The following is a 13,983-nucleotide window of genomic DNA, read 5'->3' as shown; positions in this document are numbered from 1 at the left end:
ACATTTTTTTTACTATAACTCTGAATAGGAACCCATTATTCTAAAATGAATCACAACTGTTGAACAACATGAGGCTGAGTAGAAAATTAGTATTTCACCTGAACTAAATTGCTTTTACCATTTAGCAGAACAAACAACCACTCTGATCGTATTCCTCCTCTCAATACTCCTAAAGGAAGTAAAGAAGTAAGTCATTTGTATTTATATAGCGCTGATCATCAATGACAGTGAACATATGAAGTGAATCATTATTCTCTGCATTATCATTTTTTCACTGATAGCGGTTGATTTTATTGCCCATATATGAGACAAACATACTTTGTACGTTTCACACGGTTTCAAAATCAACAGGTTATTTTTGTTTCCATGGTTCTACAAAGACATGTGACACTCTCTATAGGAGGATTTTATGGATCTCTTGGCCCTGACTCACTGTTTCAACCACACCTTAGATCTTGTTCTAGCAAACAGACCTGAAGTTAAAACAACAAATGTTTCTCCTCAGAACTCACTTTTGTCTGACCATCAAGTATTAAATGTGTTCTATGTATGTAGAATCCTGCTGATAAATTCTTGAGGAGCGTGATATTACTTTTTCAATTTAAAATATTTGTATCGAGCACAAGTATGCAATACAGGCATTCCAGGCAATGTTGGTCTGATGTAAAGGCAACTATGTAAATATGCAGACACAGCAATGTTACGTATATGCTCTTTTTTTTCTTTGTTTTTCAAGAGACAGTAAATTCAGAAAAATAATCTATTGCAATACCAAAGAAACAACAACAACAGAGTGTACATATAGAAACAAAAAAAACACATAAAACAATGAAAAATAAAGGTCAAGACAAAATCAATCCCTCCTGTATCACTGCTGTATTTAGACAGAGCTTTACCTTGTAATTTAAATGAACATGTTGATTGAAGATTAAACCAATTGTAAATATTTACAGGGTCTTAATCTGAATAAATAAAAAAGTTTGCATTCAACTTTTATCATTTAGTTCTAGTGATGTTCTGGATCATGGAGATCTTTTAAGGCCCTTGTATATGAATTGTTTGGCATTTGAATTTTCTGCTCCTGCACTCTGCTCAATTCATGAGTAAAAAAAAAATCAATTTTTGGAACAAATCATTTAATCGATTGTCGAGAAACGAAACAAATGCTTTGAGACACCATTTCAAATGTAATCTAGATAGAACTGCTCAAGGATTGTCAAGTTCAGAACACTCTTGCTTTCAGTACAATTGTTCTGGTGGTTGTGATCCAGTTGTGGGTTCGACTCCAGCCCAAGAAACATCAAAGTTCTTCGGTTTAAATAAAATACTTGGGAAGAAGTAATGTGACCTTCCTTGGTGAAAGTTTGTGTTGTTTCTCCACTGAAGGTCATTCTAAAGTCGTTCATTAAAAGTTGGGAAATGACATGACATCAATTTAAATACAGTTGGTGCTGAAATACTTTGTAAAATAGAGCTACTATAACACAAGTTGTCCACAATGATTGATTTTAAACTTTTTTAAAGAATTTAAGTGTTAACTTGAACTTTTTCTTCTAATCTTTGCCTATGAGGTTTTGTTGTTGTTGGAGTTTGTTGTTCATTACCATCTGGATCCACCGATACTAATGGATTTTTTTTTTTTTTAATTTTTCAGAACAAAATGGTACATTCAAGTATAAAGTATTGAGTGGAAAAGAAAGATGAAATATATGAAGAAATGCGAAATAATAATAAAATAAAATATATTTAAAAAAAACACACCCCAGGGAGCATACCCATCAAACTAGTTACTTTACAAAATACTTATATTTTTCAAGAGTTAGAAAAAGAAAATCAATAAATGCATTGAAGCAGGGCAAATATGGAAAATAAAATGACATATTTCCTTTAATTAAATTGCTTCTAATTGGTTTGACATATTCTGTCCATTTGGTCCATATCTTGTAGAACTTGTTCATATCTGTTTGGAGTGCAAAGGATAACTTCTCCATCTTATAGATGTCGTAAACGATGTCTATCCAGTTCTGTCGTGGGTGGTTCAACTTGTAACCACTTCCTCGTGATACATTTTTTACTTGCTGCCAACAATATGAAAAGCAATTTCTTGTCTCCATTATTACAGTTTTCTATTGGTTAGTCACCCAGGTACATGTTTTCACCTTTACAGGGAAGATTCACACCAAAAATGTTGTTTAAATGGCTGTGGATCTCTGTCCAAAAAGCTTTGATTCCACTGCAGCTCCAAAACACATGCCAGTGATTTGCTCCATTATACCCGCAAAGTCTCCAACATGCTTCATCCGTGCCCATGTGTATTTTTGAATGGGTGTGATAAAAAATCGAATAATATTCTTCCAACAGAACTCCCGCCATGTATTTGATCTTGTTGAAAACCATTGTAGATGATACATTTTTTTCCCAGCTCTCATTTGTGATTGATATATCTCCATCTTTTTCCCATCGCTGCTTTATATATCCTGTGTTCTCTTGTTTAGATTGTCGAATTCCTTTGTACAATTTAGATACTATTTTATTGCTATTATTTGCCTCCAATAATGAAATGAAAATCTCTAGTAATCCTTTTCCACATGCATCAATTGGCGTTTTCAAATTTTGATTAAAATAATTTCTGACTTGTAAGTATCTGTAAAAATCCTCTTTTTCTTAAGGTTTTCAAAACTCTGAAAATTCCCTTTGTGAATAAATGATTGATAATCAGTTAAACCTTTTGAGATCCAAGTCTTAAATCTGCCGTCCCTTTTATTGGGCACAAAATCGGAGTCAAAAGCACACCACCTCAAGATCCTCGGGGAATCCCCTAGGTGGCAGGACTTGACCAATTCTTGCCAAGATTTTAGGAAAATCCTTAAAAAGTATAGTAGTAAAAAAGGAGTAAGTAGTAAAAGTATGATCTGCAACCTTCATTTCATCCTGTAGCTTGTTCTCTGCTATGAGAGCAATCAATGGAACACCATTTACGCTAGAACCTTCCAAGTTCTTCCAACCTGCAGTGTAAGATCTTGAACAGAGACAGATTAAGGGCCTCAACTGTGCTGCATGGTAATAATGTTGAAGGCAGGGCAGGCCCATACCTCCCTTCTCTTTACTTAATTGCAGTGTTTTATATCTGACCCTGGGTTTGTTCTCCTCCCACATAAATCTTGAAATTAATCTGTCCCATTCTATAAATTGTTTTGATGGAATTTTGACCAGGAGACATTGAAAATGATATAATATTCGTGGCAGAATATTCATCCTGATGGAGTCTATCCTTGAGTGAAGATTTAAATATGGTATAGTTGCCCATCTTTGTAAATCCAACTTAATTCTTTCACTCAAAGGTCCATAGTTGAGGTCATACAGTCTCAGCAAGTCTCTAGGTAGTGACACCCCTAAATATTAGAATTTTGCATCCCATTTCCAGTTATACATATTCCTGATTTTTCATGGTGGGTCATAGTTCAGTGTTAGAAGTTGGGTTTTATCAATATTAATTTTGTAGCCTGATAGTAGACCATATTCTTTTAGCATCTCCATCACTTGTGTCTGAGAAGGTTGTGTTATGGTCAACAATAAATCATCAGCAAACAACGCAAGCTTTTGCTCCCCCGTGGACATCATGACTCCTTGGATTTCTGTCCTCTGCCTTATCCATTGACCCAGAGGTTCTATGAAAATGGCAAACAATAGTGACGCACAACACCCCTGTCAGTTTCCTCTCTTCAGAACAAATGATTTTGTTAAATCTCCATTCATTTAATTCGAGCCATTGGTGTTTTGTATAATGCTGCAAAAGTATCAATTATAGTATCATGAAATCCAATTTTTGCTAAAACTTAATATAAAAATGACCAACTTACTGAGTCGAACGCCTTTTCTGCGTCCAGACTCAGTAACAGCGTTTCCAAGTTTTGATTCCCAGCTTGTCTTATAATGTGTAATGCTCTCCTGATGCTATCTTGAGTTTGTCTATTTCCAACAAAGCCTTTCTGGTCCTCATGAATTAATTTAGGTAAGATTGGTTCAATTCTTCTTGTTAGTATGGAGGTGGACAGTTTATGATTAATGTTCAAAACGCTCACTGGACAGTAATTCCCAGATTCCATATTATCTTTCCCTTCTTTGGGAATGACAGATATGATCGCCTCGCTCCATGAGGTACAACTTTATGTTCTAAAACCTAGTTAAATGTTCTCAGGAGTGTAGTAGTTAGTTGATCTTGCATTATTTTGCACCACTCGGAGGTAAATCCATCTGTTCAGGGGGATTTCCCTCCTTTTAATCTTTTAATTGCTGATCAAAGTTCATTTTTTTTATGTTAATTTTTAGTTTTGTTCATTGTTAACCATTAGAAGCTCAATATGGGATAATAATTTGTCAATCTGGTGGACATTAGCTGTTAGAGGTTGAGAATAGAGCTTTTCATAACATTTTAAGAAACATTTCTGAATGTTTTGTTGATTAGTTTCCACTTTTTTAGTTGTGGGGTCTCTGATTTTGTGTATAGACCGGTCAGCTTGCTGTTTTCTCAATTTGTAGGACAGGAGCCTCATAGATTTTCCACCAGCCTCGTAGTATTTTTGCTTGGTGAAAAGTAGTTTTTGTTTGTATTTCATGTGTATTTATTTGATCTATTTCTTTTCTTAGTTTTTGAACTTTCAATTGAGTGTCATCATCTAAGGACTGAGAGTGTTTCATTTGAGTTGTCCTCAGTTTGTCTTCTAATTCCATAAGTTTTTGTTGTCTGAGTTTCTTCTCCTATGAAAAGATAGAAATTATTTTACTCCTCAACACAGCCTTTGTTTAGAGCATCCCATAATATTGGTGGTTATACTTCCTTTTTATCATTTAATTCTAAATAATCTTCAATTTCAGCTTTCAGTTTATCTTTAATAGCGTGGCTATTTAAAATTTTCGAATTTAGTCTCCAAACTGTAGATCTAAGCTTTTGACCAGACAAACGTCATATAGACAGGACCGTGGTCAGAAACACTACTAGGGCCTATTTCACAGATAACAACAGATCACGAGAGTAAACATTATGAGCTGCTGAGTAATGTGTATATTCTCGACTTTTTGAGTTCAACTCTCTCCAAGTAACAATAATTCCCACTTCTTCCATAATATTGTTGAACTTATTGTTGATGTTTCTTGTGTCTGACTTGCCATTAGATGAGTCCATTTTGGGGTTAAGTGGAAGATTGAAGTCGCCCCCACAAATCAACATCCCTTGGCTTTTTGTTGTCATTATTTCAAGTAAACGTTTAAAGAAGGACTAGTCACTCCCAGGTGGAACATACACGTTAAAGAAACTCACCAAATCATCTTCAACTTTACCTGTAATTGTTATAAATCTACCTTCATTATCTTTATACTCTGAGATGTGCTGGTAATTGACTGTGTTATTTATGAGGATTGTCACTCCCCTCCTTCTTCCTGAACTGTGAGAAGCATAATAGACGTGTTTAAATCCTGATTTATTCAGTTTACCATGTTCTATGTCATCAAGATGTGTTTCTTGTAAGAAAGCAATGTGCATTTTATCTTTCTCAAGTTTTTGACAATATCTTCGCCCTTTTAACTGCGTTGAGTACGCCGTTAATATTGAACAAAACAATATTTATTGATCTTTTATCCATTACTGGTGTCCTTTTTGAACAATTTCACAAAACTGGTATGCTCCCTCCCCCCTCAAAAACCAAAAACAAATAAACAAAGCCAGAAAATCTAACAAACTCAATATTACATTCAACTTAATAAACAACTTGAGTGACTCTCAAAGGAGGGTCTCAGGAACTGACATGCAAGTGTGACGTCGTATCTCCATTTTCTCAGATCCTCCGTTGCTTCCTCCACTGTAGCGTAGGTTCTGGTTCCGTCTTTGTATTTCACTCGTAGTCTGGCCGTGAAGAGAGTCTGAAATTGAACTTGGTTTTCCTTCAGGACTTTGCGCACCTCTGCATACTCGCACCGCTGTTTGATGATGGCTGGAGGATAATCTTGATCCATGTTTATTTGGTTAGATTTCCAGGAGAATCCTCTGCTCTGCCACACCTTGGGAAGAATCGACTCTTTCGTTGAGAAACTCAGAAACTTGACGATGATGGAGGTCTAGTGGACCGGTGCGCTCTCTCCATCCTCAGCTCCTCTGCTTTCTGTCATCCCAAGTCCTTCACGAAGCAAGTTCTCCACAAAAGTTATCATGGAGGATGACTCCTCAGCCTCCTCCGGAACGCCATAGATCCGTATTCTTTTCTTCTTTTCTCTTCTAGATCGACTTTCCAAGTCCACCATCTTCTCCTCGACTCTCGCGTGTAGCTTTAGCATCTCCGTATAAACTTCCTCGACGTTCTGAAGCCTTTCTTCTGCCGTCACCATCCGTCCCTCTGCCTCTTCCATCCTTGTATTTAGCTCCGACATCTCTTCTTTTAATGATTGAAATTGAGTTTTACTTTCCTGTCAGAACCCTCTCAGTTCTTGCAGGATGAGATCCATGTCGGCCATGTTGGCTCCTAGCTTCGTTGTCTGCGCCGCTACAGGTGTTTTCTCTGTCCTTCGAAACACGTCTTTCGGGTCCAAATCACGGAAGAATGCTTGACCCCTTTGTTTAAAATGTGAATTATTTAGAAATGTCTCTGTTTGTGGGGGTTATTTAGTAAATGTATCAGGTTCTATTGAGAGCTTCTTCACAACATCACATTGATGTTCACCCAGATGCTCCTGACAATGCTTATTGTTTATGTTTAACTTTGACATTCAATCACCGCTCTGATCATATTCCTCTCAATACTGCACAAGGAAGTAAAGAAGGATCATCAATGACAGAGAACATATGAAGTCAATCATTATTCTCTGTCTGCTTCACACTCAGGAAGGAATATCACAACTCTTCATCATGGTTAGTGACACCAAACACTTTACAAACACATTTCTTAAGTTAAGAACTATAGAAATGATCCCTAGGGGTCATAAGGGGCGTCATAGCTCAGATGGTAGAGTGGTTGCCTGCAGTCCAAAAGGTTGCAGGTTCAATCCCAGCTCCAGACAAGCTTGTGTTGTTGTGTCCCTGAGCAAGACGCTTTACCCTGATGGCAGATTCAGCGCCATGTGGTGCAGCCTACTCCCATCAGTATGTGTGAATGGCTGTCAAAGCGCTTTGTGACCCTGGTCTATAAAGGCGCTATATAAATAGAGATTATTATTATTATTATGAAGATCAACACGCAACATTTCCCAAACATCCTGTGGCTTTCTTTCCAACCATTCCGCGTCTGCGTGCTCTTAGTCTTTTGTGTGTGTGTGTGTGTGTGTGTGAGACCCAATAATGAATATGAATATAAATGGAATGTTGAAAAAGACAATACCATATACATTTAATTTTGTGTAGTTCGCTTTGCTTGAACAACCAAATATGATAAAATGATTCATCCAACAGCTTCTACACACTCAGCTACTTGGTTAAATATGTAACTATAATAACAATTGGTACACATGTATGTATACACTTAATGGGTTTCCCGAGAACACAAAATTGTACTTACTTTTATGTACCAAACATATCTTTGACAAACCTTTTCAGTTTCAGTTTAGTTGCTGGTTTTGTCATTACATCAGCAAGCATTTGCTCAGTAGGACAATACTCCAGATGTATCTTGCCAGTGTTTACAATCTCCCCGATGAAATGATACTTGATGTCTATGTGCTTACATCTTTGCCTGTTTACAGGGTTCTTGGCAAGTGCAATAGTACCTTGGTTGTCTTCGTACACTTTTGTTTGTGCATACTGGTACTTGTCCATTCCTTTAAGTAGCTGTTTCAAATATATACATTCCTGTATAGCTGATGCTAAAGCAATGTATTCTGCTTCACATGTAGAAAGTGCAACCGTTGGTTGTTTTCTTGATTTCCATGAAATTAGAGAGCTTCCTTCACATAAACTGACACAATAACCTGAGATACTGCGCCTGTCTGCTCTCTCTGATGCCCAGTCTGCATCACTGTACACTTTCAAACCTAGTTTACTTGTGTCATTTCTTTTGAAGCATAAACCTTGTTCTGCTGTACCTTTAAGGTACCTAAAGACATGTTTTACAGTGCTCCAGTGTTCTTCAGTTGGATCATCAAAATGCTGTGAGAGTTTACTGACCACAAAACTTATGTCTGGTCTAGTGCATGTGGACAAATATATTAAACTTCCCACTGCCTCTCTGTACTTTCTTGAATTTGTCATTTTTTCAGCATTTTCTGAATAGTCAAGTTTTGGTTCACATGGGGTCTCTCTTGCCCTACAGTCTTCCATTTCAAATCTTTTCAGTATTTTGTTCACATATCTTTTCTGTGACATAACAACTTGGCCTTCTGTTTGCTCAAAGTCTATTCCCAGAAAATGTCTGAGTCTTCCCAGATCTTTCATTTTGAACTTTTCAGTTAGCATTGTTTTCACATTTGTTAATACACTTTCATTGCTAGCTGCTATTATCAAATCATCAACCCATATAATGAGGATTACCTTTTCATCATGTTTTTCTTTTGTATACACACAATGATCAGCAGGGTTCTGTGTGAAATCATTTCTGATCAAACATGCATGTAACATAGCATTCCAGTTTCTTCCGGACTGCTTGAGACCATAGAGAGACTTATGCAGTTTACACACCAGTTTCTCACCTGTGTCTGACCATGTCTCGTAACCATCTGGTTGCTCAATGTAAAGTGCAAAATCAATAGGTGCATGTAAATATGCTGTCTTAACGTCCATCTGATGCAGCAGCAGATTCTCCTGCGCTGCCTTCTGCATGATCACCCTCACACTGGTCATATCAGCAGTAGGTGAGAATGTCTCTTCGTAATCAGTTCCTTGTTTTTGACTGTAGCCTTTTGCTACGTATCTTGCTTTGTACTTTTCTGTTCCATCAGTGTTACTCTTGAGTGCGTACACCCATCTGCCCCCCACTGCTCGTTTGCCTGGTGGAAGATGGGTGAGGCTGAATGTTTCATTTTCCTCCAGTGACTGCATCTCCTCATTCATAGCATTGATCCACTGCCTTGAGTTGGTTGAAGCAATGGCATCCTTGTAAGTCTGAGGAATGTCACACACTGCTCTGTAACAGAAGTCAATACATGTTTGTAGTTTGTCTACCTTTTCTTCCGTTTCAAAGTCCTGTAGGTAAGTTGGTTTCTTTCTTTCCCTCTTTGGGTTCCGCCTTGTTCTCTCAGCATCGTCTTCTCGCTGAGACACTTCAGTCTGTTTTGGAGCAGTCTCCGAAACATCACTTTCCTTATCATGACTTGATGCATTTTCTTTGTTTTCATCAACCATTTCTCCATTGTCATGACTTTTTGGCTGTACATCTCTATCACAATACTCAATGTGTGCTTCAGATGTTTGTGTCTCTTTTTCATTTGCTGTTTTGGTTGTGAATTTCACTAACCTGTGCTTTTGGACTTTTTCTGTGTCTGGATAGTACACCAGATAAGCTGGGCTGTTTTTATCATATCCTATAAAAACACCTTGCTGGCACCTGGAATCCAACTTCCCTTTCTCTTGTTTGTAGGCAAAACAGATGGACCCGAACTTCTGCAGTTTGGAAACATCCGGTTTCACGCCTGTAAACATCTCATATGGAGTTTTTCTTGTGCGTCTGCTGTAGCACCTGTTTCTAACGTAAGCAGCTGTCTGTACAGCATAGTTCCATAGTTTATCTGGTAAGTTACTCTCTAACAGTAAACACCTGCCCATGTCATAGAGAGTTCGCCAACCTCTCTCTGCTGTGCCATTTTGGTGTGGCGAATAGGGCGCTGACTTTTCATGCCTTATCCTATTCTTGGTCAACAGTTCTTGGAAAACTTGAGTTGTAAACTCAGTGCCGTTGTCTGAACGGACGCACTTGACTTCACCATAAGGTGCTATGTCTGCCAAGAATCTTTCTGTGGCATGAACTGCATCACTTTTAGCTTTAAGGAAGTACACAAACATTGTACCTGAGTAGTCATCTGTAAAAGATTGAGCGTATCTGTGTCCCTCTATGCTCGGGGTTCGCATTGGACCTGCTAGATCAGTGTGGACTAGCTGTAATGGTTTTGTAGCTTTTCTGTCTGGCTCCCTATTTCTACTCTGTGTGAATTTTCCTTTCGTACACACTTCACATATCTGTGTTGGTCTGACCACACTCCCATTTATCACCATGCCTTTTACAACACCTTGTAATTTTTGTACATCTTCATAATTGCAATGACCCATAATCTCATGCCAGGTTTGTATGTCGTGGGACACTTTACATTTATCAACACTCTGTTCAACAGTTGATAAATAATACAAATTGCCACTTTCATGAATGTCAAACCTGCTGCCATCTTTTGTAATCATGTGACTGTTCTTTTTCTTGAACCTGACTGTTGCTCCTCCATTCGCTGCTCTCGCCACTGAGAAGATGTCTTGGGGGTACGTTGGCATGTAGAGTGCTTGCCGAAGCTGTGCTCTGTGTTGTCGTCCGGTGCTGTCCAGGAGATGAATCACAGCGGTCCCTCTGCGTTGGGCGATTCCGTTGCACTCGGTCCCATCTGCCAGCTCGACTGCGTGGGTCTCTGGCTGAAATGTGTCGTCGAAACTCACAAACTTGCTCATGTGGTTCACGATGTGAGAGGTTGCTCCTCCATCCACCATGATGCTTTTCATCTTTATGTTGTCAGCTGGTCTCTCAGTCTTTGTATGTTTCGCCATGAAGAGATGGTCGTCATCACCTTCTTGCTCTTTCTCTGCAACTTTTCTGGCACCATCTTGATCTCCCTTTTTCTTGCACAGGGATTCTTTATGTGTGTTGCTTTTACAGTAACTGCACCACACTTTTGGCGTACATTGTCTTGCTATGTGTCCTTTTATTCCACACCTGTAGCATGTCACACTTACATCTTCATGTCTTTTGTTATTAAAGTGTGTATTCATATTTTGCTTGCTATGTTTTATGTGTGTTTTCATTACATTGTCCGTTGATTCAGCCGTTTTCATCTTTTCAGCTTCTTCATAGATTCTCAGCCTCCTCTTAAAGTCTGTGAATGTAACTTGGTCTTCATTTTGTGTCACATGGACAGCTAGAGGCCTGAACATGTCCGGTAGTCCACCAAGTATCATGGCTATGATTAGTCCATCACTCATAGCTTCACCTCCATTTCTCAAAGCAGTGATAATATTTTCCGCTCTTATAATATAAACTGTGACACTTTCGTTGTCTGCCATCCGCAGCTTGGTCAACGATGTGTATAAACTTATTATTCTTGGCTTGCTTTTTCCAGAATAATGTTCTTTCAATATCTTCAGTGCCTCCCTGCCTTTATCAGCAGCGTCATGTCTGATTAGAGATAGACTTTTATCATCTATCAGTCATATCAGTTCGGCAATACAGTCAGCATTCTTCCTTCCGTCTAGAGCTAACTGCTCTTCACTAGCATCCGTGGGCTCATGCAAAATAGTCTCTGTCAGGTTTAAGATATGCAAGTGACCAAGCAATCTCGTTTCCCAAAGGTCATGCTTATCATCTGTTCCGTCAAAAAACAGTTGCGGCGATAGCATCCCTGCGGCTCCTCTGTTCTTCATCTCTACACGTGTTTTGCGGTCTTTTCTTCTGCTAGCTTGTTAGCACTTAGCTCTTAGCTCTAGCGTTCGCGTATTGCGTCGCGACGCTCCTCGTAACTTTGCCCGGTACTTATCTTCAAGTTGGCTCTCATTCTCTGCCACTTCTGTCCGTCATTAGTCACTAGCGGTGACCGAAGCTGTCTGGGCCCATAACCTGTTAAGGATTTTCATTCAAACTCCACTTCAGTACAGCTTCAATCATTGCTTTATTTTCTTCATTAAACAACGGCTGGAACACACAAGCGTTAATCATCTTTTCCCGGAGCAAGTCACACATCACATCCGGGATCGAACAATACACATCCTTCAAAATAAAAGTACTGTGCATAACACAATGAGTAAAGGCGTTTTCTTTGACATTGCTTAACAGATGTAATTACAGTCAATGATTGCTTCAATATAAAAATATGGAAATGTGAAAAACTTATTTTTCTAACTATAAATGTTAAGAAGGATCAAGAGTTGCCAGTATTAGTTTCTGCCACGATTGGTCTCAGAGAATCGTCTTCACTGAACTGGTAATGTTTAAAAATAGGAAGTGGAACTGTGATAGTTGTAAGATGAATGCTCCAGTAAAGCCATGAGCAAAACCATGGACAGTTGGTGGTTAGAGGGGCCGGGTGAGTAGCAGTGATGGTGTGTCTGTCTCTTTTTGCCCTGCAGCCCCCCCGACCCACCCCGCCCGCTGCTTGAGGAAGCACCGAACACGGACCTCAAGCCCCCTCCTATACTCCTACCCCAATGACATAGTCTTTGATTTTGAGCCCGAGCCTGTTTTCCGAGGTAGTTAGGCCTCTGTGTGTTCCTGTGTTCTTCCTCTCTTCCCCCATCCTCTTCCTCCTTCACCTACACCTCCACCCCAGCACAACAGCCCCTTTACCTTGTGTCAAGTCCACTGTGTGTGTTTCCCTCTTTATGTTTTCACATGTTCTCTCTCATGGTTGTGGGATTCACTTCAATCTTACTGTTTCAAACACTGTGATGCACTTTTGTTACACACAGACTTCAAAAGAGTCGTTTTCTTCATCATTGTATGGTAAATATATGCAAATAAATGATGCTGTTTTTAAGAGATTCCTTAGATAAGTTAAGCCTTTTGATAATGAATGTAGTATTTAAAATGTCCATGTATCATTTACCAGTGTAGCTCCATTAAAAAATATTTGGCCTTATAAATAAGAATAGTCTAACTGAGCCATTTATTTATATATATATGACCTCTTTCATTAAATTGCATAAACGTGACTGCAAGTCAATAAAATAATTAGTTTTAGATTTGTAATTATTAAGGCTTTTAACTTGTATAAATCATTCTTGAAAGTATTCACAATTGAGAGTCAAAGTACGAATGAGTTTCATTCATGATGTAAAATGAAAAAATAATAAATCATAGGGTAACAAACATTATTTGCCACTGCATGACCTCTTCTGCACATTCAAACGGCAAACGCACTCTTTAAAGTCAACTTTCTTCTTCTCTCCTCTTCTGCCTTAACTCACTTTTTCAAGCTCCAAATGCTTTTTCTCTGTTTCCCCTGCTGTCCAGGTACCACCACAGGTCTGTCCGCCACTCCTCCTGCATCTCTACCCGGCTCTCTGACCAACGTCAAGGTCCCGCAGAAGTCCCCGTGTCCACAAAGAGAGCGCAAGTCGTCGTCCTCGTCTGAAGATCGCAATAAAATGGTAAGAGACCGTCTTTGTGCTTTGATGAACGTTGCTGTGGTGATGATGAAGGTGATGGTGATGTGCCGTGAAACAGAAAACTCTCGGGAGGAGGGACTCCAGCGACGACTGGGAGATATCTGAGGGCCAGATCACTCTGGGTCAGAGGATAGGATCTGGTTCATTTGGAACGGTCTTCAAGGGAAAGTGGCACGGTAAGAGTCGGTCTAAATAGTTTAGTTTAACGCTGCTAGAGTCTACAGACTAGTGTTAATGAAGTTTCTTTTCTAAGGGATGGATTTTTTTTTTTATTCCAATTATTAAGGTTTTATACCAATGTCAATAACTTTAATGAAATTGTTACTAATAGGATACATTAGGAACGTTGCATCCTTATCCCTAATATATATATTTTAAACAAAATCAGAAAGAAAATGGCAGCAAAACCGAACACTGTTTGGTAACTGCCATTTATATCATTATCGTGGCGAGTGTCTTTACTAATCCCTGGTCCTTTGTAAACATGTTACAGGGAAGATAAAAATGAGCTTAAATAGTTCGACCAGACTCAATAGAGAAGTGGTGTCAAACTCAATCACACAAATCTTCTAGCAGTTGAGGTTGTGGGTCTAACAACATGTAGATTTGCTAGGGTTCCCTAGAATCCATAAAAGTATTTAAAGGTACTACAG

At 38.7% G+C, this 13,983-nt stretch overlaps 1 protein-coding gene and 1 non-coding gene across 2 annotated transcripts in view; one reads left to right on the top strand and one right to left on the bottom strand.

Moving 5' to 3' along the window:
- LOC148074916 (serine/threonine-protein kinase B-raf-like) overlaps positions 1-13,983 on the top strand; it is a 41,391-nt gene that overhangs the window by 25,889 nt on the left and 1,519 nt on the right. Inside the window, exons 7-8 of the mRNA XM_087796153.1 lie at positions 13,176-13,312; positions 13,389-13,506. Coding sequence (XP_087652279.1) covers positions 13,176-13,312; positions 13,389-13,506 — 255 coding nt within the window. The remainder of the gene's footprint in view (positions 1-13,175; positions 13,313-13,388; positions 13,507-13,983) is intronic.
- LOC148074917 (small nucleolar RNA U3) lies at positions 6,763-6,975 on the bottom strand. The gene has a single exon (XR_015712015.1). It is a non-coding gene; the product is annotated as a small nucleolar RNA U3 (small nucleolar RNA).

This window comes from Callionymus lyra, chromosome 7 (assembly GCF_982586985.1).
Source record: "Callionymus lyra chromosome 7, fCalLyr1.hap1.1, whole genome shotgun sequence".
Lineage (NCBI taxonomy): Eukaryota > Metazoa > Chordata > Actinopteri > Syngnathiformes > Callionymidae > Callionymus > Callionymus lyra.
This window is presented reverse-complemented; position numbering and strand designations above follow the sequence as displayed.